This window comes from Spizellomyces punctatus, assembly GCF_000182565.1.
Source record: "Spizellomyces punctatus DAOM BR117 chromosome Unknown supercont1.7, whole genome shotgun sequence".
In the NCBI taxonomy this organism is placed as follows: domain Eukaryota; kingdom Fungi; phylum Chytridiomycota; class Chytridiomycetes; order Spizellomycetales; family Spizellomycetaceae; genus Spizellomyces; species Spizellomyces punctatus.
The window spans coordinates 1401768-1428355 of record NW_015971543.1 but is presented as its reverse complement, the minus strand read 5'-3'; the positions used below and the strand labels follow the sequence as shown (position 1 = coordinate 1428355).

At 47.3% G+C, this 26588-nt stretch overlaps 10 protein-coding genes across 10 annotated transcripts; 4 read left to right on the top strand and 6 right to left on the bottom strand.

Annotated features, from left to right (window-relative positions):
* Positions 1-325: 325 nt before the first annotated feature.
* Positions 326-3304, bottom strand: SPPG_04868 (translation initiation factor eIF3 core subunit b). Its single transcript, XM_016753106.1, has 6 exons — positions 3215-3304; positions 2392-2959; positions 2113-2325; positions 1684-1905; positions 1466-1618; positions 326-1410 (listed from the first exon to the last, which is right to left on the bottom strand). Exons 2-6 carry the CDS (start codon positions 2944-2946, stop codon positions 463-465), a joined length of 2091 nt encoding a protein of 696 aa, XP_016608599.1. The 5' UTR covers positions 2947-2959; positions 3215-3304; the 3' UTR covers positions 326-462.
* Positions 3305-3535: 231 nt separating this feature from the next.
* Positions 3536-5281, top strand: SPPG_04867 (uncharacterized protein). Its single transcript, XM_016753105.1, has 3 exons — positions 3536-3793; positions 3993-4144; positions 4210-5281. Exons 1-3 carry the CDS (start codon positions 3661-3663, stop codon positions 5098-5100), a joined length of 1176 nt encoding a protein of 391 aa, XP_016608598.1. The 5' UTR covers positions 3536-3660; the 3' UTR covers positions 5101-5281.
* Positions 5282-5638: 357 nt separating this feature from the next.
* SPPG_04866 (uncharacterized protein) lies at positions 5639-8028 on the top strand. The gene is made up of 2 exons (XM_016753104.1): positions 5639-6314; positions 6377-8028. Exons 1-2 carry the CDS (start codon positions 5908-5910, stop codon positions 7968-7970), a joined length of 2001 nt encoding a protein of 666 aa, XP_016608597.1. The 5' UTR covers positions 5639-5907; the 3' UTR covers positions 7971-8028.
* Positions 8029-9030: 1002 nt separating this feature from the next.
* On the bottom strand, positions 9031-10194 carry SPPG_04865 (uncharacterized protein). Its single transcript, XM_016753103.1, has one exon. It carries the CDS (start codon positions 10180-10182, stop codon positions 9142-9144), a length of 1041 nt encoding a protein of 346 aa, XP_016608596.1. The 5' UTR covers positions 10183-10194; the 3' UTR covers positions 9031-9141.
* Positions 10195-10397: 203 nt separating this feature from the next.
* SPPG_04864 (thioesterase) lies at positions 10398-12262 on the bottom strand (the record flags this gene model as incomplete). The annotated part of the gene is made up of 6 exons (XM_016753102.1): positions 10398-10899; positions 10978-11323; positions 11428-11638; positions 11705-11964; positions 12029-12140; positions 12212-12262. 6 exons carry the CDS (start codon positions 12260-12262, stop codon positions 10437-10439), a joined length of 1443 nt encoding a protein of 480 aa, XP_016608595.1. The 3' UTR covers positions 10398-10436.
* Positions 12263-13201: 939 nt separating this feature from the next.
* Positions 13202-14448, top strand: SPPG_04863 (uncharacterized protein; the record flags this gene model as incomplete). Its single annotated transcript, XM_016753101.1, has 3 exons — positions 13202-13536; positions 13600-13994; positions 14064-14448. 3 exons carry the CDS (start codon positions 13202-13204, stop codon positions 14417-14419), a joined length of 1086 nt encoding a protein of 361 aa, XP_016608594.1. The 3' UTR covers positions 14420-14448.
* A 935-nt stretch (positions 14449-15383) lies between these two features.
* Positions 15384-16478, bottom strand: SPPG_04862 (uncharacterized protein). The gene is made up of 2 exons (XM_016753100.1): positions 15779-16478; positions 15384-15716 (listed from the first exon to the last, which is right to left on the bottom strand). The coding sequence occupies exons 1-2, from the start codon at positions 16142-16144 to the stop codon at positions 15546-15548; spliced, it is 537 nt and encodes a 178-aa protein (XP_016608593.1). The 5' UTR covers positions 16145-16478; the 3' UTR covers positions 15384-15545.
* Positions 16479-16516: 38 nt separating this feature from the next.
* On the bottom strand, positions 16517-17738 carry SPPG_04861 (uncharacterized protein). Its single transcript, XM_016753099.1, has one exon. It carries the CDS (start codon positions 17113-17115, stop codon positions 16702-16704), a length of 414 nt encoding a protein of 137 aa, XP_016608592.1. The 5' UTR covers positions 17116-17738; the 3' UTR covers positions 16517-16701.
* Positions 17739-18528: 790 nt separating this feature from the next.
* SPPG_04860 (uncharacterized protein) lies at positions 18529-20896 on the bottom strand. The gene is made up of 2 exons (XM_016753098.1): positions 19102-20896; positions 18529-19039 (listed from the first exon to the last, which is right to left on the bottom strand). The coding sequence occupies exons 1-2, from the start codon at positions 20029-20031 to the stop codon at positions 18797-18799; spliced, it is 1173 nt and encodes a 390-aa protein (XP_016608591.1). The 5' UTR covers positions 20032-20896; the 3' UTR covers positions 18529-18796.
* Positions 20897-23187: 2291 nt separating this feature from the next.
* SPPG_04859 (CMGC/GSK protein kinase) lies at positions 23188-26474 on the top strand. The gene is made up of 9 exons (XM_016753097.1): positions 23188-23864; positions 24169-24454; positions 24565-24755; positions 24815-25009; positions 25077-25160; positions 25223-25376; positions 25440-25633; positions 25693-25882; positions 25941-26474. Exons 2-9 carry the CDS (start codon positions 24358-24360, stop codon positions 26069-26071), a joined length of 1236 nt encoding a protein of 411 aa, XP_016608590.1. The 5' UTR covers positions 23188-23864; positions 24169-24357; the 3' UTR covers positions 26072-26474.
* The last annotated feature ends 114 nt before the right edge of the window (positions 26475-26588 follow it).

The following is a 26588-nucleotide window of genomic DNA, read 5'->3' as shown; positions in this document are numbered from 1 at the left end:
TGACCCTTTTAACAAATCCAGCACCCTGCACCTATGCCATCTTACCAGACGTCCTCTCCATCGTTCTCGGGAAAGGCCACTACCGGATGACATACATAATACTATCCACGGGATTTGTTGAAATCGAACAACGACACTGGATTGCAGCTAGATGGGGTCTAGGCGGGCGTGCAATGGGATTAAAGATTCTGAGAGAATTTTCAAAGACGAAGGATAATAGGAGGAAGAGGAAGAAATGGGGAGATCTGGAGGGAAATCTGTAAAGAAAAGGGATTGCATGTATAAAGGGCATTACCTGACATACAAAATAGATACAAGTGGACGCTAGGAATGAGTCGAATCACATTGAAATTTCTCAAACACTGCGGTTTTGGAATAGACATGCCAGTGCTCTATCATGCGTATATTTGTATGATCCCAAACGCCTGCAAGATCATAAAAAATTTGGGCATCCCGCCGCCTCTAGTCTTCCACGATTTCCTCCGTTTCTTCAATGATCTCCTCCACCCATTCCTCAACACCCTCAACTTCTCCTTCATCCACCTCTTCAGGATCGAAGCCCCAGATATCGGTTCGAAGATCCTTTGCACGTTCGTAATCGTCCCGCACACGAGCGACATATTCGTTCCACTCCTTCCAAAGGCGTACCCGCTTTTCGAGCACTTCCCGACTGACGGCTTTAGTCTGAGCCGCATCCTCCTCCTCAAATTGCTTGCTGTACTCTTTGAGATTCTTTCGTATTTGCTTTTGTTTTTCGGGACTCAGGAGAATAGGTGGTCGTGGGCGCCACAACAATTGTTTGAAGAATGGGACGCTCTGCTTGGCCAGAACTTGACCTGTAAATGTCCACATGATAAAACCAGTATCACTCTGAACACGCCACCAGGACACAGAGGTGGTTACGTATCGTCCAGTAGGGTCCCATTCAACGTCTGTGCACATGTAATGTTCGCCAGTGTTCATCAAAATGAGCTCATCCACATCCCAGAATTGAAGTTCTCCTTGGAAAGCCCGAACACCCGCTAATACGCAGAATCGTCCTTTCGGTGACCATATCACCTGATTTGTGCCCTTTGCATCTACCGACTTGAGCAATTTCACGCCTTGAGCAAGGTCAGTTGCTGATGGGCCTCCTTTCTTTCCCGCTGTCGTATCCTTGGCTGTGACCATTTGATAAAAGTTGCATAGAATCTTTTGTCCTTCCTGAGCTAGTACCGCAAAGCGCGGCCCTGCTGGCTCCCAGAAGATATTGGTAACTTCTATGTTGCTGTCAATCTCCGACACGTCAACAGGCACATCCTTTTCACGCATGCGGAACACCTCAAAGTTGGTCATGGTCGACTTCTTTGTTTTTACTCGTTCAACTCTGACGAGGAGGTAGTCTCCAGCCGATTGCCAGTACAATTTACACTGAACTCAGCAATGAGTAATCTGTCGGTCCGACCAACGAAGGCAAAATACTTACATCAATGACATTGAATAAATTCTTGGTTCGGACGGTGTTGCGACTAGGAACCTGGGTCAAAGTGACACGCGCTGGGATATTACCGCTTTCGGGGGTCCAGTAGCTCAAAATATGGTCGGAGGGTGACCAAGCGAATGACTTGACACCAGGGATCTGTTGTTCATATAGAACGTCAGTTATAGAAGAAGTTAATCGCAAAATGCAATCCTGAGGCGCACCTTGAAGCTCTTCTTATCCAGCAAACCCATTCCCGGAGTCTCGTATACACTGATCATGTCCGGTAACATACGGGCAACGTACTTGTCATCGTGAGACCATTTGAACATAGGCCAGTCAATTTTAACTGTGTTCTGTTTGCCGTCTTGTTGACCTAACGCTGACGATTCAAGGGGGAAGGTACGCAGCTTTCTTCCGGTAACAATATCCCAAATCGCAATGTGCTAGAAGGAATCAAGATTTAATTCATTTGGAAAATGGCGATAGGAAATAACCGCGTATGTCATCAGATCTCTGTTCTTTTTGATAATCCACGCGACATAGCTCTACTCGCATGCAACGAGGAGCTGGTATGCGCTCATACAACTCCTCATGTGTTGTGTGATCATCATTTGACGGAGATACTAACAAAACGACGATCTATCACTTACATGATGCTCTCCTTCAGGAGTTACAAAAGGCTCATGGCTCCAAGTGGTCAGGTATTTTTCATTGGGGCTGAAGTCGATGAGCTTGACGTTGGTATGTGGAAATCGAACGATTTTGCTCCAGCTTGGACCTCCCCACAAGACGATACCCTGCTTGTGGAAGGTTGCAAGGTATGTACCTTTGGGCGACCAAGAGACGTACATGTCGGACCAGTTCTGTTTATTGAATACGTATCAGCCAACAGTTCACGCTGCTGTACAGCGCAAAAGACAAGAACTTACGCTTCTGCTGTGCACCAAATCAGGCTGCTCGCCTTTGTTGTTCCAGTAAATGCTAACGTCTTCTCCCTTCATCATAACCCACTGATCACGCGCACGGGGATCCCCGAGCCAGCTCTTCATGTACTCCTTCTCCACAAAAGGTTCCTCTTCGGGCTCTTGATATTCGTCGCTTACACTCGTGTACGTCTCAATATCGTCAAACCGGTTGACGGCAAGGACGTGCCTCTTGTCCAGCCGTGTACCGTTGCCGTGTCTTACAGCCATTGCCGCTCCTTCAGGTGTCTCAAAATCAATGAAGAGAAACCCTTTAGATTCCCCGGTTTTCGGGTCAGTTGGCATATGCAAATCCTTGATCGCTCCCATATTCGAAAACATTTTACGGATCATGGTAAGAAGCTTCTCCCTTTTGGCGTCTCCGACAACCGGAACATTGTCGACAACGACAACCGTGTCGAAGCCGGTGGGAAGATCAACACGGTATCGCTCTTCAATGTCGGAGAAGTCAATTTCTGCGAGCTCGTCCTCATCGAGGTGGGTGTCAAGCGCGGGCGGCATCTTTAGAACTGACCTATGGTTAACAGAGTAAGTCAGACTGAAGTCAAATACTAGTACATTCCCCCCATGTCAGTGAAGACTAAATATCTGTCAGCAGATGCCATTTGAACAGAGTCCCCATCATTAGCTCGCGAGACCCCCTAACGTTCCCTAACCGCCAGAATTGCCTTGGATTCGCTCCTAGTTCATCTCTCAGAATGCAACCAGTTCCCGCCATTTTGGCCGAAGCACCAATAATCTCCAATCACCCAACACCCAGCACACTCACCAATCGCAGTAGACGGGGAAAATAGATGTCAAACGCTGTGAATACGTGTCTTCCCGTTACAGTCTGATCTTCAAATTGCGTCAGCCCTGGTGAGTTTCGCAGGTGCGCAATATGAAAAATGCAGTGTTCAGTGGATAGCAACCGTTGCTATGTTAGTTCCATCCAATCCAATGAGCGCATCATTAACCCTTTAATGGCTTATCATCTAACTATAAATGCTCATCATATAGCCTTTTATATATAATCTGCTGCGCCATATGGTTCTATAACCGTTGTTGCCATGGAACCAAACGGGATGGACGAGCATTCCGAGGGTGACGACGACGGAGTTTTCTTCCTAGTCCCAATTTCGTCATTTGCATCGGGCGGACCCAAGTCGGCCATTTCCAGCTACGAGGACTATTTGAAACGGATTCTTCGCGGTCTACTCACACGCAAGTAGCAGTATGGCCGATGCTAGCGCAAAGCCACAGGCACCGGCGGCAGTCGGTGGTCTCTTTGACCGGATTGCCGCGTTCCGGCAGAAGATGAACTTGCCAACCCCGGGAAGTTGGGAAGGCCTGCACAGAGAAGCAAAGAGTGAGTAGAAGCGCTATATGGCGAGGAAGCAGTGAGAGGTCCTGTATTGGAGTGAACATCCGCAAAGTGGCTGTCCGAAGTGAACAATGTAGACGTTTCTATGATTGATGTTCGCGCTCGTCAATGGGATGCCTGAATACTGTCGCTTGACCCACAACAAACGTTATCATGGATTTAACAAGGGTGTTTTTTGTTCCAGTGGTGCAGCCTACCAACTTCTTGATCGAGGGAGCCAAGTTTGATTTGACCTCAGTGTTGACACCGCACTTCCAAGTCATGCATTCTTTCTCTTGGGGAGCATCGCAGTTTCCTCCTACATATCATTTTGGTACGGTCTATGCAAAGGATAAGGTCAGAATAAGCGTCTCTATATAGAGGGTCCACAGAATCTCGTGTCTTATTCCTTGCGTCGACAGATCATGCTACACGGACAGGTGGATGATCAAGGTGGTCTGCAGGCCCGCGCAAATTACAACTGGCTAGCACAGCCAGCGAATCCTGCAGCGCAACCGGCTTACGATCCAACCAAGCCTCCGCACGAGCAGCCTCCTCCCCAGCTCCCTGAGCAACCAAAGTTATCGTCGACTTCCAAAGTAACGGCCCACTTTACAAATCAGCCTGGTCAAAATATGGTTCAGCTGGAGCATGATCACGTTGGTTCGGACTATTCCTTTAATGTGAAAGCGGTTAACCCCAACCCGGTGGACAAGGCCGCGTCTTGGGGGAAGAAAGGATCCAGTTCCACCACGGGCATCTACCAATTAGCATATCTTCAATCTGTTACGCAATCTGTAGCGCTTGGTACCGAGTTTGTGTACAACCGTATGATGGCTGACGTGGAGGAATCGAGTCTTTCGTATGCCTTGCGCTATGCACCGCCGCCATCTCCACTCCCGCCACCGACCACAGTTCCTCCGGGCATGCCATCGCCTTTCCCGCCGGTTGACCCTAAGTCACCTACTCAAGTATTTACTGCCACATTCCAGCCGGGCAGCGGTCTTTTGCACTCTACCTACTGGCGTCGCTTGAATCAACGTTTGGAAGTGTGTGCGGAAGTTCAGCTTTTGATGACCAAGGGCGGACGTATGGGTGAAGGTCGGAGAGAAGGTATTGCTAGCGTTGGTTTCAAACTTGACACGATCAATGCGAGCATCCGTGGAATGGTTGATACGATGGGTCGCTTGAGTGCTGTATTGGAGGAGCGTATTGTGGGAGGGTTGGCATTCCATCTTTCTGGGGAGATTGACTACGCAAAAGGTGGCGGTGGTCAGGGACGTGTTGGTATTGGGTTCACGCTGGAAGCGTAACCGCTGGCGTCGTGAGGGTGACCGAGGTTTATGGATAGCATCTTGATAGAGGAAGTGGGTGTCATGTGTCTTTTATCGGATGAACAAGAGTTTCCATTTCCGTTGCCTATTGGTTCATATGCTGTCGACGACTTTTTTTTTGTTGTTCATTGAAATTCGCATCATATATGTTGGTGAAGCGTTCCAAGATTCTTTGGCCATTCCAACAACAAAGTGATTGGGATTTCTTTTATGAGATATTAGTATATGCAACGTTCACATTCCGTGGCTGCGCAAGGGGAAAAGAGCATGCAAATCCCCCCGTGTGCGCGCCGCGCCCTCCTTGTTTGCCGGGCCGATTCTTTTCTTGGATGAATTTATAGATAGGCCCATGGCCAATCTAAAAATAACATGCTTTTTGTTCGATCATTGGATCGCAAGATACGATTGATTGAACGCTGACCCCTCCGACACTGCAAGCATTGTGTAAGCTGTCAGGGTTGACGAGCATATCTCATGGGGTGCGTTCGATTATTCTGATTATACTTTTGACCAGTGGTTATTATTAGCGACTGCCCGAATTTGGGCGGAACACGTCAAAGCCCTGGCCCTGACTGCAAATCCAAGGCGACGTCATCCTTCTACTTTCTTCAACTGCAGTTTTTTGTGGAGGGCAATTTGCCGGTAGGGGAACCTACTGGGAAGTGGGCTTACTGTCCGTTAAAACGTAGCATTGCGGGACTTGGTCTCAGAAACCGGAGCAGGCGCGAAGCGGGCGACAAAGTTTGAGACGTTTCCGTTGTCGCTTTTCACCCGTTGATAACATTCATGCTCCATGCAAACTTCGCATTGCACGCCAGCACAATGACAAGTGTGGATAAACTTAATCTTGCAGAAAACTTGTCAACCTCAACAACATCCATCCCGTTCAATTTCCATATGCCTCCTGTACAGACGACCCAGTCCCCAACTTCCTTTCCCGTCCCCACAATAACACCCTCACCTATCCCAAAAGCTTCAATACCTCCTTCACGCAGCCCAAGCCAACGCAGCAGGGACCTCGACTTGGGTTTGTCTGATAGCCCAAACTTGCAAGTGCAGTCCAATACAACCGAACGTCGCAAATCGACGTCCGCGTCACGTCCCCGGCCGAGTTCAGTCCATAATGATGGGGACACGGCCCGATTGATGGACGGTGACATTGATGAACTGAACAACGAGCTGGCGAGGCTTAGGTAAGAAAGTCGCCTTTAGACTGCGGGGGACTGCGTCCAAAGCCAACCTTGTTGTTCCGCAGCTCGGTCATAGCAGATCTTCCCGAGCCGCGTGGACCATCTCAGACCCTGGGAAGAAAAGCGCGAAAGTCGTCGATGGACAATACCAATAGCAATCCCGGCCCTAATCCTGATGCCGAGACTCGTCAATCTATGGCATCGCATCCAACTATGCTGTCCAATGTGGTGCCTGCCTCCCGCTCCCGCCAACCTTCCATCCGCGCTACCAATCCTCGTGCTGCATTTTCGGACGCAACAATTGAACGCAGACTACAATCCATCCCGTCTGAGATGGTTGACTTGCTTCAGGGGGAATTGGGACAAGATCTTGATGTGCGGGGCTTGATGACAAAGTTAAGGGAAACAGAAGAGAATGTAATAAATAAGATTATTCCACGGAACAGAATGGTGGACTTGTCGTCTAAAGTGGCAGATAAGGACATCCGAATACGCAAGGAAAACAAGCAGAAAATTGAAGGAACGGGCGACGATACATCCAGAGGACTATGTGGACTTTCTCATTTAAAACGGACCTGGCGGAAGTTAAGAAGGCGAGCAAATTCCAAGGGAGAATGCTCTCTGGCACCATCTGTGACACTACAGCCTTCCAGCGTTCACCCTGCGATTGATCCCACCCGGCCACTCAATTATGCTCCACCAACTATTCCACCGCCACCTCCTCACCTGGAGGCAACCGACAACATTCAACTGGCAATCTACTATCACGAATCAGACAACCTAGACCTTTCCGTGTACTACCTCGAACGATCTGCATTGGAAGGGCACCCGCTTGGTTTATACCTGCTGGGCATGTGTTTGCGCCATGGATGGGGTGTCGAGGAAGACAGGATACGGGCCGTCAGGTGCTTTGTGCGAGGGGCAGAGGCCAGTATAGTCGGTGTCGCGGAAGTGTGGAAGCGATGGAAAGACAAGCAAGCGCACCCAACTTCTGGTGCTTCGGGTTCGAGCTCCACCACTGGACAGCACATGACACCGGGCGATCTAACATCTTCCACTGAAAGACCTTCATCAAAATCAAAATCCAGTGCGTGGAACGGAGTGGTACCACCGGCTTCCAATCTTGCAAACGGGCTGGGAATATCACCTTCCTGTGACTCGCTACCCACATCCAGTAGAAGTCACGGTATGATCGCTCCCCCCCGATCCTCCTCCATCTTTCCCTCTCTCACCCGCCGTTTATCATCAACCTCCCGCACCTCAACTGTTTCACGCCCAATGTCCACATGGTCCATTTTTGCCACAGCGTCTAGAATCATAACGAGTTCACCTTCCCCCACTCAAAACTTCACTTCTGGCGATGTTTTGACAGACTTGAGTATTACCCGCTCTATTCTTCCCTTACCATTATACGAACTCGGAATATGTTTTAGGCATGGATGGGGCGTGGCAAAATCGCTTCCGGCGGCTTTCTACTTCCTTCGAGCGGCGGCTTGTGCAGGTGATCCTGATGCAATGATTGAGACGGCTTATTGTTTGCTAAATGGTGTGGGGGTGAAAAAGGACCGTAAAGAAAGTGCAAAGTGGTTTCGGAGCGCGGTGCAAGAAGGAAAGGAGGTTGTAGGTGAAGGATGGATATGGAAGGAAAAGTGGATGTAGGGGAGTTATGGCGTGTATGTTCCTTTGTGGGGCTTTCATTCATATTGTAAATATCACAGATACTCTTAGCTTTGATTCTGCGTTCAAAACAATGAGCATCGATTTGCGTAGATTATCTACTGCTACTGCCAGTCCGCGAAATCGGACCGGCATTTGTGTTTCATCGAATATTGACGGAAAATATGAGAGGTTGGAGTCTCAAAAGCAGCCAATAACTTACAATGCGGTGACGTTACTTGGCCCTCGATTTGGTGACTCTTGCAGGAGGGACAAAAAGGCCATTGCTCATATGAACAATTGGTCCCTTGCCCGTTGGATGGCTGAAATTCCACATTTGTACCAGCCGTTGACGCCCCCATTGCCCTTTGGCAATGGACTGTTGGGTTCCAAAGCGTTGCTAGAAAAGTATCGATCGTACTAGCGACCGGGACTGGCGCTAAAAGCAACCATTTCCCATAATGGCATTCCTCGTTGACACCCAAATCCATGACACAAACGCAAGCTATTACGGAGTTGCCGAAATTGTCAGGTTAGTTGCTGTCGCCGGTGTTTAGATGCCTCTTTAGGAGGTCAGGTTAGCTCAAGTACTCAGCCTCGATAACTGATGGATTGCACGGTCAGGAATATGCTTATAGCTGTGCTAGGAGACTGGGAAGTTCAGTGGGTCGGGTTGAAGACACCTTTAGATAGATACCGATGAAGGGTACGCCATACATGTCCTAGTCCGAGTTCTGAATGCATTCGAAACCACACAAGCAGTTTCAGGAATTGCAAAGATATCTACCGGCGAAAGCCATGCAGAACTACGTGCAGACGACCAAGACAAGAAGATATGCGATGATCCACACAACTTTGGAGTGGGTTTCGGGTAAGTATAGGCTCCGATGCCAAAGGGCTTCCTCAGAGTGCGATCCGTACTGGTCGTTTTCCGTCATCCTGTAAGTGCCGGCACTATTTGGTTGGCCTTTGTCATAAACACGACCGCTGGAACCGCTACTGGGTGGAAGACGACAAGTTTGCAGTAGTGGACAACTATGTAAGGACATTAATGGGACACTTGCAGGTTTCAAGTCATAGTATAGATGCAAATGGTTCTATTCATAAACAGACCTGTATATTGTCAATGATTGTGTATCTACGATGACCCATGACCGCCGAGACGGGTAACGAATCAGCAACAAGGGCCAGCCCTTCCATTATCATTCTCCTTGCCGGTCCCACACTCGAATACCCCAAAATGTACACTCCGGTCTCCCTCCACCTTGAAATGCTTTCCTAACCACGACTGACCCACCATATCCGCTGTATTTCCGCACACCAACATTGGTTTCCCTGTCACAAATTGATGGTGATCATCCAAATCATAGTAGTGTTTGTGTCCTTGTAGTGTGCCCAGGTACGTAGCGACCTGTCCATAATCCTCGCATATGCTCTCTAATTCGGGGAGTTTAAAGAGTCGGTAGGTGATAGAGTAGAACTTGATATTTCCGCATATATCAGAAAGATCAGGGTCGGTGACATCGATCGTAGATGTCGATAAGCGGCGGGGCTCTGTGAAGCCTATTTTGTGGCACAGACGGAGAAAGTCTTGAACATATAGTGCTCCTGCAAGACACTCTCCTTGGAGAACCTTCTGGGACTGTACGTGAGCGGGTATCCGTCGGTCTGCATAGACATCCGAGAAATAAAACTCTCCGCCGGGTTTCAATGCGTTGTAAACTCCTCTGAGGACTGCCTCCTTATCAGGGGACAGATTGATGACGCAATTTGAAATACAAACATCAATCGACGAAGAGGGAATAATGTCGTCCAGTGCTTCAATAAATCCTTGAACAAACCTCATATTAGGTTTATAGCCAATATTTTGTTCAAACTCCTGTAATGAGTTCCTGGCGACTTTCAACTGCTCCTCCGTCATGTCCACACCAATCACTGCGCCCTTGGGACCGACCAACCCAGCAGCAAGATAACAATCTCGACCAGTTCCACATCCGAGGTCGAGTACCGATAGACCTTCTATGCCCAGTGGGACAGGGTTACCACATCCATAGAATCTGCTCAGGACTGCTTCGGGGATCTGGAGGAGGTGTTGTCGAATAATGGGATGCGGTTTCTCGGCAGCACAACAAGCAGATGTCTTCAGATCTTTTGTGGACGAGAGAACTTTGCCATAATAGTCCTTTATATTGTCGTAATGTCCGTCGGTTGACATTTCGGTAAACTCTTAATGGGAAGAAGGCCAGACCCATCGCTTGAAACCATCCATGACGTTACTTGGCCATTTTATTGCATTCGAATGGATTGCAGCCGGACAGCAGAACAAATGCTGTGCTTGAAGAAGTTGCATCGTTACAACGTCCATCTAAAAGCGGTAAAGCTCTACCAGCGCTGTAGGTTACTCCATACGGTGCTCAAACATGTAAAATACACAGCATATATTCAACAGCCACAGCCAAGTCTTTGTCATTATCCCACCAGATGGTTCTTTCCAACCCTTGCTCGCTGTACCTGCTCCAAACTCTTCATATAATCCTCATACATCTGCGAATCCAATCCCTTGACATATGCAACAGCAGCGATCCGGCTTTGCAAGCGGATCCGTTCGTACAATTCCTGATCATGCATGAGACTGCGAAGGATACGGACCCAAGGATCAGCGGAATTTTGCGGAATTTTGTAGTCCGTACCCTGTCGTTTTACGAGTTCTTGGTCTGTTTCGCGTTCTCCAGTGATGTTGTTGGTGGGGACAACGTAGGGAACGCCGAGGTGGGCCTCAATCAAGCCGCCCGCGTTCGAAGACAGGACAGGAATCCCGCGGAGAAGAGCTTCAATTACGACAAGACCGAAGGCTTCATACCAGAGGCTTGGGACTAAGAGAACTTTGACTTGCGGCCAGAGACTTTCCATGTCGCTAACTGGATCCATCAAGCTGGCCCAACGCTAATCTATTAGCGATATATAGACGGCTGAGGCACTGTCTATCACAAAGGACATCGGCCCAGCTTACATGGCATTCTCCATCTTTTCAAACTCTTCCAACACAAACGGATTCCACAATATGTTCCAAGATTTAACAATCAAAAACTGATTTTCAGGCATCCGTTCCATAATTGCTTTGACAATCGGGAATCCTTTCAGATAACCAGGATTAATTGCACAAATATACGGCTTGTCAAAGTTTTGGTAAAACGGCAGTGAATGGACGTCGTCACCGTAAATGAGAGGATGGTTCGGTAAGATCCTGCATGTTAGTTTACCGTAGTTTGCAAAGTAATCTGCAACGGCATTACTGACGGCCCACAGGCCATCGACGTGTTGAAGGCGACGGTAGGATGTTTTGATCGTGTACCCGTCTGATGTAGTGCGAGTGATGGAGGTTTGGCGCAGTCCATTATGTGGAAGATCTTACCATCAGAAAGCGCGTAGCCACTGGAAAAATATCCCAAAGAACACTCACCAAAACACGGCTGTCCTCGAGCAAACGGTCCAAAGGGAAGGTCCTCTGCATCATGGACGATAAAGATTTTGGTGCATGGCGGAATGCGTGCCTCAAGAATAGCTTTGAGGGAACAGTAATCGTTCATGATTACGTGGGATGGATGAAAGGAGGCGACTTCCTTTGCCACGAATTCTTGTCTTGCGGTGAGGAGTGGAACGTCCTTTTCATTCTACGACCGCAAGTTAGAAGAAAACCTTTTGTTTTTCAATCCCATCAGAGATCAAACATGGCGTACCTCCAGCCAAGACTCCATCATTTCAGTCACCTCTTTGGACCGATTGAAAGCTTCCCGACACTCATCCGCATCCAATGCGACAACGTCAATTTGCCCATACCAGAAGCGATACACGGGAATCACCCTGTGGCCGAATTTCTCGACTGTCCGAGTATGAGGGATGGTAGCGACCTCGTTGGCGTATACAGATGCAAGCATTTTAATGACATGTCCTCGCGATCGCATTGCGCGAGCTAGCGCGATATTGGCTCGATAGCCTCCTGGAATGGGGGACATTTGGCAGGTATTAGCGTAACTCTTGATTCGGCACGACTATTTACATACCTGACGATGCATAAAGCCCATGAGCTGACTGGATCAAAAATATTCGGAGATGATCGGTTGATTCGGGAGGTAAAGTAGGAGAAATGGTAGGAGGAAAGCTAACGGCTTTGGTCTACAAGCACCGGGAAAAGGATATTCTATTAACGTGAAGCATACCATTGATTGACGCTTGTGCGATATAACCTTAAAATGGCTATGATACACTTGAATCGGCATCTCTACAGATGTCAACATGATGTCGAGCAGATGGTACAATTTCACAAAGAAGAATTATAGTTATCCGATCTTAATGTGCTAGGGTATCGTCAAGATCAATGGAGAACTGCTGAGATCTTCTTGATAGAAATGTTTAATGCATAATAATCCCATTCCCGGGGCAATGACACAGACTGGACGATGACATCCTAAAACCAGGACCCCAATCTCTCACCCAGAAGGTGACACGTCGACATTACACTCTCTTTAACGTAATTGATCATGCACCGAAAAGTAAAAGGGATTTCGTTATCAATTATCGAACAAAAGATGGAGTTAATGATCTCATGATGCAAATTAACCCTGCGGCAAGACGTTCGTCAAAGCTTTAAACTGATGCCAGCGGGCCCCATCGAGTTTCTCTTGATTTTGGCTCTTCATGACACATCAGCAATAGGCCAAGACTTGTTACGTAACATGGTGCTTTAGTGTCTGGGCGGCTGGACGGCTTCTTGTCAAGCACCCTGTCTTTCCTGCGCTTTGTACGTTTTTGTTTTTGCCTTTGAGGAGGCAGTGGGCCCTGATGACCGTATTGCCATTACTTAAGACTTGTCCCGGAGATGGCCAGAAATTCATTTGCCCTTTCTGGTGATGCCAGCTACTGTTGTGTTGGCTTGTTCGATTCTAGCCTTCTAAAATACTTGTCCATAGTCTTTCTACGGGGCTCCAAGTACTGCAGAGTCAACCGATGATGCATGTCAGCGTATCATTAGTGAATCGACGGCTTGACCGTGTGTAATGCCATATTCTCTGCGGCACATTAAACCCCCTTACGAAATGTGACAAAGGCTGATGCATACGCATTGGCAATAGTGGATGTGTTAGTTTTATCGCCTATTCTGAATGTCGGTTATGGTGCTCACGTACTGATCTGAGACTTATTACTGCCAATTTCACAAACTCTGTACAAATCCAAGAATGAAGACTCCACGTTCTGTCCTCCATTTCATCTCAGTTCTCAACTCTGTATCATTCTCTATTATCAATCCTCTGTTGACCATCGTTCATAACATTCTGTTTTGGTTCTTTCATCTCTTACGCTGGGTACCCAGCTTTGAACCCAAAGTTCCCCGAGTTGATGAACAACCAACCGTGTTGGTTACGGGTGCGAGCAAAGGGATAGGAAGATGTATTGCCATGCGGTTAGCAGAGAGAGGTTATGAGGTATTTGCTGGGATTCGAAGCACAGAAGATGGAGAGTCGCTAGTAGCAGAGTTTGAAGACAAGGTTAAAATTGGGAAAGGGAAGGGGAGGTGAGTTTCTCGGGTCTTTGCACATGCACAAGGGTGGCAAAAACTTCAACTCAAACTCTCCAGCATCCACACAGTGATACTGGATGTCGCTAAAGATGAAGACGTTGCCAGCGCTGTGCAAACAGTCATCGGCCATTGTGGCCCAAAAGGTCTTGCAGGACTCATCAACAACGCCGGCGGAGCAATCGTTGGCCCTCTCGAACTCTTTCGGGACGAAGATTTTTACTATTCACTCGACGTGAATCTCTTTCAAGCCTATAAATTAACAAAGAAATTCCTTCCGGCTTTGCGACTCGCAAAAGGAAGAGTGATCAATATCAGTAGCATGATGGCTTGGACTTTTCATTTGCCAGGTTTTGGAGCATATCATGTCGGCAAGGCAGCCCTGTCATCTTTGAGCACCGTGTGGAGGCGGGAACTCTTCAAGAGCGGTGTAGCCGTCAGTTTCGTCGAGCCAGGTAGAGTGTTCATCAAAGTTTGATGGCATTAATGGATTTCTGGCGTTGAATACTTTACCAAAAAATCAGGCTCGATCCAAAGCGAGATTTGGACCAAAGGATTCGACTCCATAGCCGCCCATGAAAGCCAAAAAGAAAAAACTGCGGGATTTCAGACATTTTCGACCGACCCAATTTACAGCGATGCTCCTCCCGAACTCAAAAAGATGTACCGACCGCTGTTCAAAATGTGTGAAGAAATGGCTTACCTAGCCAAAGAAGAGGCGATTCCTCCTGATCACGTTGCCGCAGCAGTAGTGCATGCAATGACAAGCCGATGGCCCAAGGAGAGATATTTAGTGGGCATGGATGCACTTTGGTTCAACGTTATGCAGACTTTTGTTCCCGAGTGGATGTCTGATGCATTGGGCTTCCGATCTTGGTAAAACCCGGCTATAACCGGGTTGGGCATGGTATACCTCATGGAGATTGGAAATTGTTGGAAATTGCTGTGCTATTCTTTCCGAATGCATCACAGCGGGTTTCCAACCACCGCCATCTCCTCCATCGCCAATGCCACCACGAAACTATTCCTTTGGGCAGCGTTGACCAGGCCTGTGCGCAATGCAAAAAACACAAAATCACCAGTAATAACCTGAATCCAGCAAATGCATTTCCAAGAATAGCAAGAATTGCATTCTTTACACATGCGCGCGCCGTGAGTCGCTTTCCTTTCCAGCATGTGAATGCGATAACGGATGCATGACACTACAATGCATTACAGTGTCTGAGCGCTTGATGCGACAAAATTGAATTCATGATTCTAGTGAACCGCAAATAACTATAGAATAGCCCGTTTAACCACACTGTCTCCATTTCACACCTTCACACCTCCCTGTCCTTTTTGTCTTTGACATGATGGAAGAGCCGCAGTTTGCACTTTGCACACGTGTGCAGCTTCTGCGGGTTATAAAAAGGAGGACGCTCACCTTTTCCTCTTGCTTCAACTCACTGGGTTGTGCTTCTTCCCTTGTCCTTTGCTCCGATCGGCCTCGTGTGTCCACTGGCTCTGTTCTGCTAGAATTCCGGACTTTCTTTCCGACGCAGTTTTTACGATCCGATTATTCGTCATACACTCATAGAAACCACCATTCAGAGCCACGATTGGCTATTTTGTTTCTTGATTGGGAATCGTCTCTCTGGATGTGGGTTTTCTATCTGCGGATGAACGAAAACGACGGAATCTGTTGCTTGCCCTTGTCCATCTGTTGAGTACTTGTCATAGAAACCACCATTCAGAGCCACCAGGCTGAAAGTGAATGATGAGCCTGGTCGTTCTGGAGCGGTGGTTTTCTTTGTCAAGATTTCAACTTTGTACTTGCCATAACGTGGACATGACATTAGTGAAGGAGAAGTTGGAATAAATACCCAATTGCATAAGGTAATGAGCACTAGGATCATGACTTACTACTACTATTTAACATGTGTACAGGTTTTTTTTACTTTACATAAACTTTACAATCATCCATTTTACAATTCATCTGGGTCATTGGCATCTTTTGATCGGATACTTTACTTTTCTTGTGTATTTCCCCAGAAAGCATCGGCGGCTGTAGCTGTCGCGGTCGCTGTTGCTGAACCTGGTTCTTCACCAGTGTTTATTGAAGGATGCGGCAGAGTAATGCCTGGAATGTTGATGTTGCACAATGTGCTGTTTCGGAGATAGCCAAGCATTGACACCAACTGGAGATGATTTCGTTAGTTGAAAATCTAATTGTGAGTGCTGTGTATGGGAGGGTTCCTACCTGAGAACCATCTGGGCAGTTCTTCTCGCAGTATCCAAAATCATTCGGATTCTGGGTGTTTTTCCACCCGCCATCAAAATATTCCTGCGGGTACGTACACACAGCGGTGACAATTGCTCCAATGTTTGTAGCAGCTCGCAGATTATAGCTGTCTAGACATTTAATGACACACTCGGATAATCCAATGACGGGACTTTGAGGCGGGCAAGCAGTAGTACTGTTGGTCTCGTTGTCATTCTTGTCGTCGTGGTTCTCCCAATCGTTGTTGTGGTCCCAATGCTTTTTCTTGTCCTTGTCGTTGGTGGGAGAAGGGAGGGCTAAAGCCGTTGTTGCTAGAGCAAGGAAAATGAGACTCTTGAGTTGCATGCTTGATATAATTATATGCGGCGGATAGGGTTCAGTCAAAAGGGTGCTTCTGGGGCAAAGTAAAGGATGAAAACCCAGGATTTACGCGGGCAAGTGGGATAGGAATATGAATTTGAGCGGGCAAAAGGTAAAGAGACTGAGGATTTTGGCGGGCAAGCGAGGTTCAACGATCCTGTTATATAGACCAGATGAAGGTTGGCACTTGCTGGGCCAAGATCATTCTCGGCGGATGCATGACGTGACTATCGTAAACATTGATGTATTGTGAAAGAACGGGTTGGGCCCTACATGGGCTTATGAATAATAAATCCTCAGTAATATTGGTCTCATGAGAGGAATGTCCATGAAAGTTAAAATGACAAAAACGATCGATAGCGGTAAATACTTTATAATTAATATATATAAACAAAGATTTTGGTTCAAGAACAGAAGTTATACATGATAAAAATTCTATGTACAAATAATAACTTGTGGTATTAGAGTTTTAGCAAGGGAAGGTACTCGGCTGGTTTTCTCGAGAGGAAATTGGTTGGGAGTAAAGGCATGAGGTGGGAAAATCATCCTCTTACGACAATTTCCACAGGAAGAGTTTCAGCAGGGGAATATATTGCAGGAGGAAGATCCTCTTCTTGCTCATCATTACCCTCGCCTGGCGCCGTCTCATTCATGTCACTTGTAGTATCGCATCGAATCTCATCTACCTCATCGTCTTTTTCATATGGTGGTAATGGTTCCAATACCACATTCCGGTTGGGTCCTCGGGAAACGGCATCTTCATAGGTAGGTAATTTTGCACGACGATAGCGGTAGCAAGACCAAATGAGGAGTGCAATGCCTAGGAGACATATGACGCCAATGACACCGATGATGATACCCATAGATGCTGGATCTTGGGTCCATGTTGAGGATGATGAGGATGTTGTTGAGTCTGTCGAAGGGTTGCTGGACCCATAATTACCAGAGTCAAACATTTTTGTTATCGGAGAGGTGGCTTTGAAATTGCTAGATTCGAGAACGGTAGTCCGATATAGGCGGTCAAGCGCTTACGAATAGCGGATAGCGGATCTGCTTTGCAATACAGCGACCGAGAGTAGATGCGGGTATCGGATGTCGGCCGGCGGGATCCAAATGTATTAACAATAAAAGTAAACAGAAACGAAGACCGTCCGTTTCCTCTTTATACTCTTTTATTCGTCAACAGAGCCCTATATTAACTGTTTCCTACGACAACTTATCCACATTGCTCTTTACAAACAGATGCCCCCAAAAGTACGTCAAGAAAATGTTCCACGATGCAAAATATAGTTGAAAAAAAAAAAAGACAAGCGACCCAACCATAACCATCGTGACAGCGTTGACAAATCCCATTTGCGATATTTCCATGAGGCTTTTATGAACACGATGACAAATCTGAGGGAGGCCTGAAAGGGAGGTATTTTCCCTTTTGGAAACTGTGTTTTGGGGAAGGGGGCGAACACGACCATCGGAACCGTTGAAAGGAATAGTCAGGCAGGACGACGACGGGGGGGAGTTCTATGGTCTCTGCATGTGACAAAAGGAAATGTAACCGTGGGCAATTTACCATGCATCTCCTCCCCTCGTTGTTGAATGATCTCCTCCCCCCCAGCCCCCCGTGGAAGTTGAAATTAAATACCTTTAGTAATGCTAGTGACGCGTATGCAAGCTGATAGGTTGGAAAGGCCCCTAGAAATCTCATCATTCAAAAGCATCTTTTTTCTTTATGCAACACAGATGTGGGGAAGAGATGGTAGGAAATTTTATTTTATTCGTTGGGCATCACAGCGTTAATGGAAAGCCGTTCGGAAGGAACTGGAATCTTCCCGTTATCCATCTCTTCTACTGCTGTTTTTTAGCTGTGTGTTTTTGGGGGGGGGGGGGGGGGGGGAATCAACCCACAGCAGGATCGGCCGCTTGGAACGGACAGGACTCCTGTTCACCCTTTTGACACGGCAAGGCCGTTTGTTTCTTATCGTTAAAAGCAGGGCGCTAACCACTTAACCCTGGGGTGTTAGTAAGATTGTGTAGGGGGAACACATTGCGCGCCAGGATTTCCAGCTGGGCAAACGTTTCCCTTTGACCCTCTCGATCAAAAGCTGGGTTTAAATGATCCCATTTACCTGCATAACGCCAGTATCAATTTCCTTGCAACTCAGCCCTCTCCGCATTCAGGCGCCACGGTTCACCAGAATTCCCGCTCAATTGGGGAGAGTTGGCCGTTTCGCTAACCACGGAGCATTTCCATCGAGCAAAAGGTCAATGCTCTTGATAGCTCCTGGTGCAAAAGTGAACGGGCTTAAATGTAAATTTCCATGTAAATGTGAATATGACAAGGAATGGGAAGATGATTTATAATTACTCTCATGGATCGTTGGTGCTATTTCACCAAAGGTGGTCATAAAGGTCACTTCTTCATGTTATTGAATATTAAAAAAAAGAAAAGTGCCTAGCAATGTACATCCCGTCAATGGCACATTTACACCAGAGCTAAATGTATGAAAGCTTGCCAGTTTTTGCTACTTATCCTTGCCCGCAAAGAAGTTTTTGTAGAATAAGAATCTTACTATCCTCAGCATCCGTGCAAGTAGTCACCGCTACGTACGGGCTTTAAGCAAATTGACCAAAAATATCTCGCTACTGTTCCGTAGCATTCCAATTAAAGCACTTGACAACAAGACTGTGCGACTCTTGCAACATCTGCTCCAATGACGAAATGCGGTCACGGAGAAGTGATTCCCGGGCAAGACATTCTTCTTTTTCACGGCACCGATCAGAGTAGCGGCGTTCAAGGTCCACGACGTGGGATTCGAGCTCGTGGCATCTGTCTTCGAGCGCACGCATTTTGCAGGCCTTCTTTTGTCGAGAACGACGGGCTGCCTGGATGAGGGATTAGAGACACATTCAAGATATCCAACGCCTGTAGAAAGCATCAGTCTTACCTCAGTGTTTTTTGCTCTTCGTCGTTGGATATCTGCAGCAATACTGGATGCATTGGCAATATCCGCAGCTTGAGAAGGCGACATGCCCATCAACATTGCCGGCTCCATTGAAAAATGCAAGAACGAATCCGAGGCGCTCCGAAGCCTTTTTATCCGTGGTTCGGGGATCATTGGGGACGACTCTCCTGCTGAGGAACCAAGGGATCCCAAATCCTGGTCTTCTTGTTTTAGATACTGCTCCAGGTTCGGTACAGGTTCAAAGCAGGGTGGTGCACCGAATGTGAAAGGTGTCCCGTTGGTTGGCGATGCAGTGCAGGTCTCACTAGGTGGTGGAGTAGCGGGCAAGTTGTCTAGCTGACCACTGACCGCTTGAACAGGAATGTTCAATGTAAGGGCAGAGTGTTGGGGAGTGTACCGTTCCAGTCCCGAATCCGCCGCGCAAGCAATTTCATTTTGGGTATACCGAAAGTGAAGTTGCCGAGTAGGCAGTCTGCGAACGTCGTAGGTGGGAATCTCGGAATGTACAGGAGGGGGAATGCAGAATTGCCCCTCGAAGGGAGGGTATGTGAAGGAGCTTCCGCTGTGTCGAACTGGCGGAGAAAGCGGAGACGACGTAGACCCTCGACTTGATACGGACGGCGAAGAGTCTCCTGAAAGAGCGGTAATAGGCGGACCCGCAGTCGTCGCCATCAATTCGGTTCCAAATGTCTGTAAGGACACGCTTGTCGCCGGACTGATAGGCGAATGCAACTGGAACGTTTCAGTGATGCCCTCTTCCACACTGTTCACATCCTTGATGTCGATACACTGGAGCGGGAACTCAATCTTTTGTGTCTCGTCCACGGGTGTTTGCAAGGCATTTGCCGATGCCACGATCGCTTCAGCGGTGTCCGAGAGCACAGAGGTGTGGTTAAGTAGGTCTGCCGACATGATGCGCTACAGTCTTCTTTTGTTGTGTACGTTTTTACTCTTCCAGGGTTCAAGAACGTATACGAAAAGGCCCGAGAATGGGATGATGATGACTCTCACGACCAAGAGTAGTGGGTATCGTGCCAAAAGTGAAAGCTGGGCTACGTGGGGTAACAGTGATATGTGCAAAGAGGAGATTGGGAAATGGACGATTAAAAACTAACGCCTTGGAAGGATCGGGAAGAGCAAGCGAGGGCAGTGCAGCTAAGACGTAATAAAAAAAAAATGTGGAGTAATAACAAGATAAACGTTTGGAAATATGTGGAGAGAACGTGTGCAAAGCTCAGGCATTGCCCTTTTTATACCCTCACCAGGAACCCAGGAGACACAACAAAGACTAGTGTGTTGTTTTTTGCTGAGAACCGGCAGGCGAATAGCAAAAAGTGAGACCCAAGTCCACGAGGGGGACAGCCTTTTTTTTTTTCCGTACAAGTGTGAAATTCCAACGACCTCAAAGTGAGACCTTCCGGCTCGATGTCGCCCCCCTCTCCCCGTAAAAAAGCCTGGGGGTTGCGGGATGGGCAGAGCTTGCAGCCTTCCTCCCCTTGGAGGAACCAGTGGGGGTAAACTAATGATGATATACAATAACCATAAGATTATCCCCAATGGGACCCCCATCTTTTCACCAAGTTATTGTTACTGATTAGCTACGGGGACAACGATTTACAAACAAGCCTGTGATATTTTCGCGTCAAAGGGGCTTCCAACCTGCCATTCCCTTATTTTCTCCTTTGAGGCTTTTCACAGCAAAACGCTTCAAGTCAAAAAAGCCCTTGGTCTTTCTAGGGAGTTTTGGAACTAGACAAAAATCATCCCAAAGGAAAATCGTTTTTGAAAGCCCTGTCTCAAATGACTCGGCCGCGCACACAAAAAGGAAACAACAACCCAGAGTGTCGGTGGAAGGGGGGTATCTTTTGTTTACTGTTCCTGGACCAAAACACTTCACGTAATTCGCCAAGCGAACAAAAACGACATGACGAACGCCCTTTTCATGTCGCGGTGGGGGAGACAAACCAAAAGCAGGGGCGCTTCCCATTTCGAACGACCTCGTTTTGTTCTCGTCCCCTTTCAACGACGAGATGGGCTTGGAAAACCAAGTAACTGGGACTTTGGCACAGGCTAGGAAAAAGAAAACCCTGCTTGGTCGACATCGTTCTGGACTTTGGCTGAGGTCCTTCAATAAGGTCAGGGGATGCTGTAATACCCATATCGTAATCATTACCCTGCTAGTCGCAAAAGCCTTATTTTGATGTCAATCGACATTGTCTCATTATGGTGATGTTTGCAACCTTGTGTGTTCATACGAGAGACTTTTTGGACAACATCTTTAACTTTGACAGCATATGCAAGCATGGAAGAAATATGGGCGACATCACTACTTTGTTGTTTTCGAAGGCAATGCTCCTCTGGGTTGAGTTGTCTGGGTTCAAAGTTCCGTCTGGTTTTTGTCTCCCTGCTGTGCAACAATTTCATGAACTGCCACCTACCATTAAAGGGCGTTTAACCAAGGTCTCGGAAGGAACCGACGGAAGCGTAGACCGCACGAGATTTCACGAGCTCGAGGCTTGCTTCCCAACCGGGTGGTTGAGGGACTGGAAGAAAGTTATCTCACAGTGACCACTAATCTGTCACGCTTGGAAAGCTCACGTTTTGTTCATAGAAGCTATAGCTGCCGCCAGGGAGAGACGGCCCTCCAACAGAGGCACAATTTGTGCACAGATACTTGCACAAGGGCAGGTGATGTGGCTTTATGAATGAACTTTACCAAAGCGGTACTACCACCACCATCTTCATGGATTTGGTATGCAATGAAGAGCATATGTAGAAAGAGCATGGCTGCGGTGCGATCCTGTGCGCCTTCAGCGTGCTCCGCCGTTGTCTCCCCGTACCGCCTCTTTGTGCTTTAGATACGTCAATGGATACGGTATGGGGAGCACACCTTGAATTTGCAGCAGTGCGGAAGTTCGTATAGACAAGCAGTCTGGCAAACCATCGATATTTGGCAACAGGCACCCTGTAAAGTGGCAAGAGGGAAAACAAGCTGACAAGATTTGGCAGCAAATACCAAAGAAAGCGGTGCAGAGTAAACTTAATGCCATAACGGGCTACTCCTGCTGCCAAATCAGTGTAATAAAAAGGCCACAAGGACTGTAGACTCACGTACCAGGGCAATAAAAACCGCTAGTGTGAACTGGGATCCCCGGAGTGTGACCGGCGAGAGTCGAACTTGATATTATGTAATCTATTACATAAACATCTTATTCTTAGTGTGGAGGTGATTGAAAATGGCACTAGGACCCATTATTATCCGGATTAATCCGGTTAATCATATCGCATAATCAGCGCCCCCATCTATCACTTAAAGCGGTGTGGCATGCATGTAATGTTTTTTTTTTAAACTGCGATGTGGTGCATGCCAAAGGTCTATAAAAGGGGGGCCTTCCCTCTTTCCTCTTTACCCATCCGCGACTCACAACACAAGCATCTGCCAACGCTCAACTCTCAAGTCCATCATGAGAATCCTGCTGGCAAATACAACATAACCCCTTGCAAACGCTGCTACTACTATATTACTACGATCGCAGGTATGCATTATCTTTGTATTTTCCCACGTGTATTCCCAGTCTAATTATTCTGATCTACCTTAGTATCTGAACATCCTCTGACTAAAGAATTTCGGAATCAAGGGCTTAGTAGGATTCCTCTCATGTGGTGGGCTTAGTTACCCGGTTAGAACAACCGTAATGTATTGCATGTGTCATTGGGCCTAGTAGTAGTTAGCTTTTCACATACCCCAGTTCAACCCAGGCTGGAACCTGTAGCGAGTTAGGATAGGGGTGGGACTCGTTTGCAGGATAGGTTATGAAGGGTTGGACAGGCTGGCTAATTGTAAATTAGAACCGGCTGTAGTGGGCTGGAGGGAGAATTTGTCTCTAGTGACAATTTCTACCACCTGCACACTATTAAATGACGTTCCATTGGGCGTCTAGGCGCTTTAATTAATGAATTCTGATTCATGTGACTGTAATGTTACCAGATAAGGTTATATCCCATGACCCAACACAAGTACGCGGGAGGTTTGAAGTAATTTACAAGTTTCCCTCCGAAGTGTTCTTTGGGTTCCTTCTGTTTGCAGATGCGTTTTGACGTCTTTGACTTTTTGGCTGTCGTCGTCGTCGTCGTTGGCTTCTTTCTTCTCGATATTACGTTTGGAAAATATCCCTTTTTTCTCTCCTCGCTTATTTATCGCTTGATTCAATAAGCACGGCTGCTTCTATTACTTCCATTCCTTTTTGCCATACGAGGACCTGATCGATCTCAAAAAGGGCCATATCTCGCACCTCTCAGTCTTTTTGTGTCGTTGGCTCTTCTTGCTCCTGCTGCTAGTCCGCGTATTTTGCTTTCGGCCTTCTGCTCTGTTACGTCGTTTTTGAGGGACACGCGTTTTTCCATCAACAAAGGGAGCAAATCAAATAAGCCAAACAATAATAGTATAGTCTATCTTTTTCCTCCCATCTACCGCTCTGTGGAATTTGCATAGTGAATCGGGGCCCGCAACCGATTCAGCCTTTGGGGATCATCTCCACCCGTTACGCCCCGGTCGGGCCAGTTGCTCTGTTTACATAACGCACACGAACAAAGTCAGCGCCTTGTCCGTCGTTACAACACCAGCAAGAGACCTGCTGTCCCTTTTCCACCTGCCTCGCTTCCCTGCCAAGTGTTGGCTCTAGTGCGCACAAATACCTTTGACGTGCAACATACGGACGAAGTCAACCTTGTCTTCTTTCAGCGAGGTGAGTCAAAGCTATGATGTGTGACAGTTGGACGTGTTCCCACAAACGTGGCCTTGCAGTGCATCTGCGCAGCGAGCTATCGCTCGCAGCTGGGCAGGTGTAGAGCATCTGTGAGTGACCGTTCATTCTTACTGTCGCAACATCGTCGTCATCGCTGTTGCCCCTGCATGCACACGATACACGTGTACGACACTCCTCGGCGTTTGTAAAAGAGCTCACTTATGAGCACCAGCACATGTAGAGATGCACTCTGTTTGCTCATCCCTTCCATCTCCCTCCTCTTCTTTCCTCAACCCCACTTCAGGGACTCACACCGACTCTGCTGTCAACTCGGCCTCCTGCGCATCCTCATTAGCGGATTCTTGACCCACAAATCTCGTCCCCTGTCTCGACAAGCAGCTGCCACTTTCCACCACGGCGTCCCCTTTTCTGTGAATAATTATTTCTCTGTTGTTTTCCCCTTACGTTTCTCTGCAAACATTATTATACGATAATGTCGACCAAGAAAAGAAATATTGTACAACCTCTTTTGGACAACTCGGCCAAAGCAGGAACAGGAAGTAGCGTAATTAATGGTGTGAGATTAAGCAGTGAGTAGCACTTGGGAGTCAACAGCAGTGGATGCAATGTCTACTGTTGCTGTTATGAATTTCATTTATGACGACTTCATTTACCAATATCCTTCTCTCTGATAATTCAGGTGAACCAGACTCGACCAAGGTGAACATTGTTCCCGCAAACGATGGAAAGACCGGCGAACCGATAGATCTCCAATATACCAACTACAAAGTCATCGGTAATGGATCATTTGGCGTCGTCTTCCAAGCAAAGCTTCTCCCAAACGGAGAGCCTGTCGCGATCAAGAAAGTATTGCAGGACAAGCGGTTCAAGGTGTGTTCATATCGAGGGATATCTCTAATCATAATTTAACTAACACCTTTCGCTACAAGAACCGCGAATTGCAAATCATGCGACTAGTTGACCACCGCAATATCTGCAGTCTGAAGGCGTTCTTCTACTCCAACGGAGAGAAAAAGGACGAGCTGTTCCTTAACCTTACGCTAGAGTATATACCCGAAACAATATACAGGGCTTCACGGCATTACGCCAAGATCAAGCAAACAATGCCGATGCTCTCTATCAAGGTTTGTTTATGCTTGCATGTCTACATCATGCGTCAACAAGGATGTGGCTAATTTTCTCTGTCGTCAGCTTTACATGTATCAACTCTTCAGAGCGCTTGCTTACATCCACGCACTGGGCATCTGCCACCGTGATATTAAACCACAAAACTTGGTAAGTCGATTACCCACACAATGCAGGTTACATCCTCTAACAGTCACTATGTTGATGTATAGCTGCTTGATCCCGCAACTGGTGTTCTTAAGCTCTGTGACTTTGGGAGTGCAAAGATTCTGGTGAAGGATGAACCCAACGTGAGCTACATATGTTCCCGATATTACCGAGCCCCAGAGCTGATATTCGGAAGTACCGATTACAACGTCAGCATTGGTGAGTTCCAGGATACATCTGACCCATATCTGAGATAATATGGCTGAATACATGTCTCTGTAGATGTATGGTCGACTGGATGTGTAATGGCTGAGCTCATGCTGGGCCAACCTATTTTCCCGGGAGAATCCGGGGTAGATCAATTGGTTGAAATTATCAAAGTTCTCGGCACTCCAACGCGGGAACAAATAAAGTCTATGAACCGAAACTACACAGAGTACAAATTCCCTCAAATCAAAGCTGCCACATGGCCCAAGGTTTGTCTTATAGTATGTTGACAGTTGTGGGCGGCACTCATCCTACTTCCGTCATCCAGGTGTTTAAGAACAAACCCACCACCCCCGAATCCCTCGATCTCATTGGCAAGCTTCTCGAATACACACCACCCAACCGATTAACTGCCGTCGAGGCCATGGCCCACAACTTCTTTGATGAGTTACGCCTCCCTGAAACAAAAATGATGAACGGAAAGGATTTCCCACCGTTGTTTGACTTCTCAACTCTGGGTAATTTTATCTTTGTCGGATTAATGGTGGACTATTCTGACTTTTTTCTGTAACGTAGAACTGTCTATTCAACCTGATTTGAACCGGGTTCTTGTTCCTGCACACGCCGAGCCAGCATTGCGCGCTAGAGGAATTGATCTGGATCAATTCCAACCGGTGCCGATTCAGCGGCCTTCACTCAGCGATTAAGAGAGCATAGACAGCGAAATTTGGTTGGGAAAGTCACGATTAGAGATTCACGGTACAGGACTGTCCTGGTGGTCCCCATCGATGGGCAAAGCCTCGTTTGGGAGGGAGTGGGACAGAATGCCATGGACTTAAATTCTGATGGCTTTTCTTCCGTACATTTTTCTCTGCCAGTAGTGTCTGTCCTTTCCACCTTTCCTCCATCCTTTTTACCCTTAGTTTGGTTTTCCTCTTTCTGTGTGCTCTCTTTGTCTTTTCGTCCTTTCTTTCTTTCATGTACAAAGTTGGTACAGGCGGCCCATGGACTGTGATGGACGTTTGGTTTTATGAACATAGATGGTTAAAAGACTGGAAATATTTCTGCTTTCACCGCCAGAGAACTGGAGCGTGTCAGCATAATGACGTGACAATTAAGGGCTCTCGCATAGCAAGATGCTGGAGTTTCTCGTAAAAGTATTGTGACTCGATCAAATTAGGGCAATCGTTATGATTTGCTCGCCACATATTTATTAGCCATCAT

Excerpts from the sequence above, each read along its gene's own strand:
- SPPG_04868 (XM_016753106.1), bottom strand. The coding sequence starts at position 2,946 with ATGCCGCCCGCGCTTGACACCCACCTCGATGAGGACGAGCTCGCAGAA. Across the intron at positions 1,906-2,112 it reads CTCCTGAAGGAGAGCATCAT|CACATTGCGATTTGGGATAT; the intron begins GTAAGTGATAGA and ends GATTCCTTCTAG. Across the intron at positions 1,411-1,465 it reads ATTTATTCAATGTCATTGAT|TGTAAATTGTACTGGCAATC; the intron begins GTAAGTATTTTG and ends TGCTGAGTTCAG.
- SPPG_04867 (XM_016753105.1), top strand. The coding sequence starts at position 3,661 with ATGGCCGATGCTAGCGCAAAGCCACAGGCACCGGCGGCAGTCGGTGGT. Across the intron at positions 3,794-3,992 it reads CCTGCACAGAGAAGCAAAGA|TGGTGCAGCCTACCAACTTC; the intron begins GTGAGTAGAAGC and ends TTTTTGTTCCAG. Across the intron at positions 4,145-4,209 it reads CGGTCTATGCAAAGGATAAG|ATCATGCTACACGGACAGGT; the intron begins GTCAGAATAAGC and ends TTGCGTCGACAG.
- SPPG_04866 (XM_016753104.1), top strand. The coding sequence starts at position 5,908 with ATGCTCCATGCAAACTTCGCATTGCACGCCAGCACAATGACAAGTGTG. Across the intron at positions 6,315-6,376 it reads AACGAGCTGGCGAGGCTTAG|CTCGGTCATAGCAGATCTTC; the intron begins GTAAGAAAGTCG and ends GTTGTTCCGCAG.
- SPPG_04865 (XM_016753103.1), bottom strand. The coding sequence starts at position 10,182 with ATGTCAACCGACGGACATTACGACAATATAAAGGACTATTATGGCAAA.
- SPPG_04862 (XM_016753100.1), bottom strand. The coding sequence starts at position 16,144 with ATGCAACTCAAGAGTCTCATTTTCCTTGCTCTAGCAACAACGGCTTTA. Across the intron at positions 15,717-15,778 it reads ACTGCCCAGATGGTTCTCAG|TTGGTGTCAATGCTTGGCTA; the intron begins GTAGGAACCCTC and ends AATCATCTCCAG.
- SPPG_04861 (XM_016753099.1), bottom strand. The coding sequence starts at position 17,115 with ATGTTTGACTCTGGTAATTATGGGTCCAGCAACCCTTCGACAGACTCA.
- SPPG_04860 (XM_016753098.1), bottom strand. The coding sequence starts at position 20,031 with ATGTCGGCAGACCTACTTAACCACACCTCTGTGCTCTCGGACACCGCT. Across the intron at positions 19,040-19,101 it reads GAAGAGCAAAAAACACTGAG|GCAGCCCGTCGTTCTCGACA; the intron begins GTAAGACTGATG and ends TCCCTCATCCAG.
- SPPG_04859 (XM_016753097.1), top strand. The coding sequence starts at position 24,358 with ATGTCGACCAAGAAAAGAAATATTGTACAACCTCTTTTGGACAACTCG. Across the intron at positions 24,756-24,814 it reads TGCAGGACAAGCGGTTCAAG|AACCGCGAATTGCAAATCAT; the intron begins GTGTGTTCATAT and ends TTTCGCTACAAG. Across the intron at positions 25,883-25,940 it reads GTTTGACTTCTCAACTCTGG|AACTGTCTATTCAACCTGAT; the intron begins GTAATTTTATCT and ends TCTGTAACGTAG.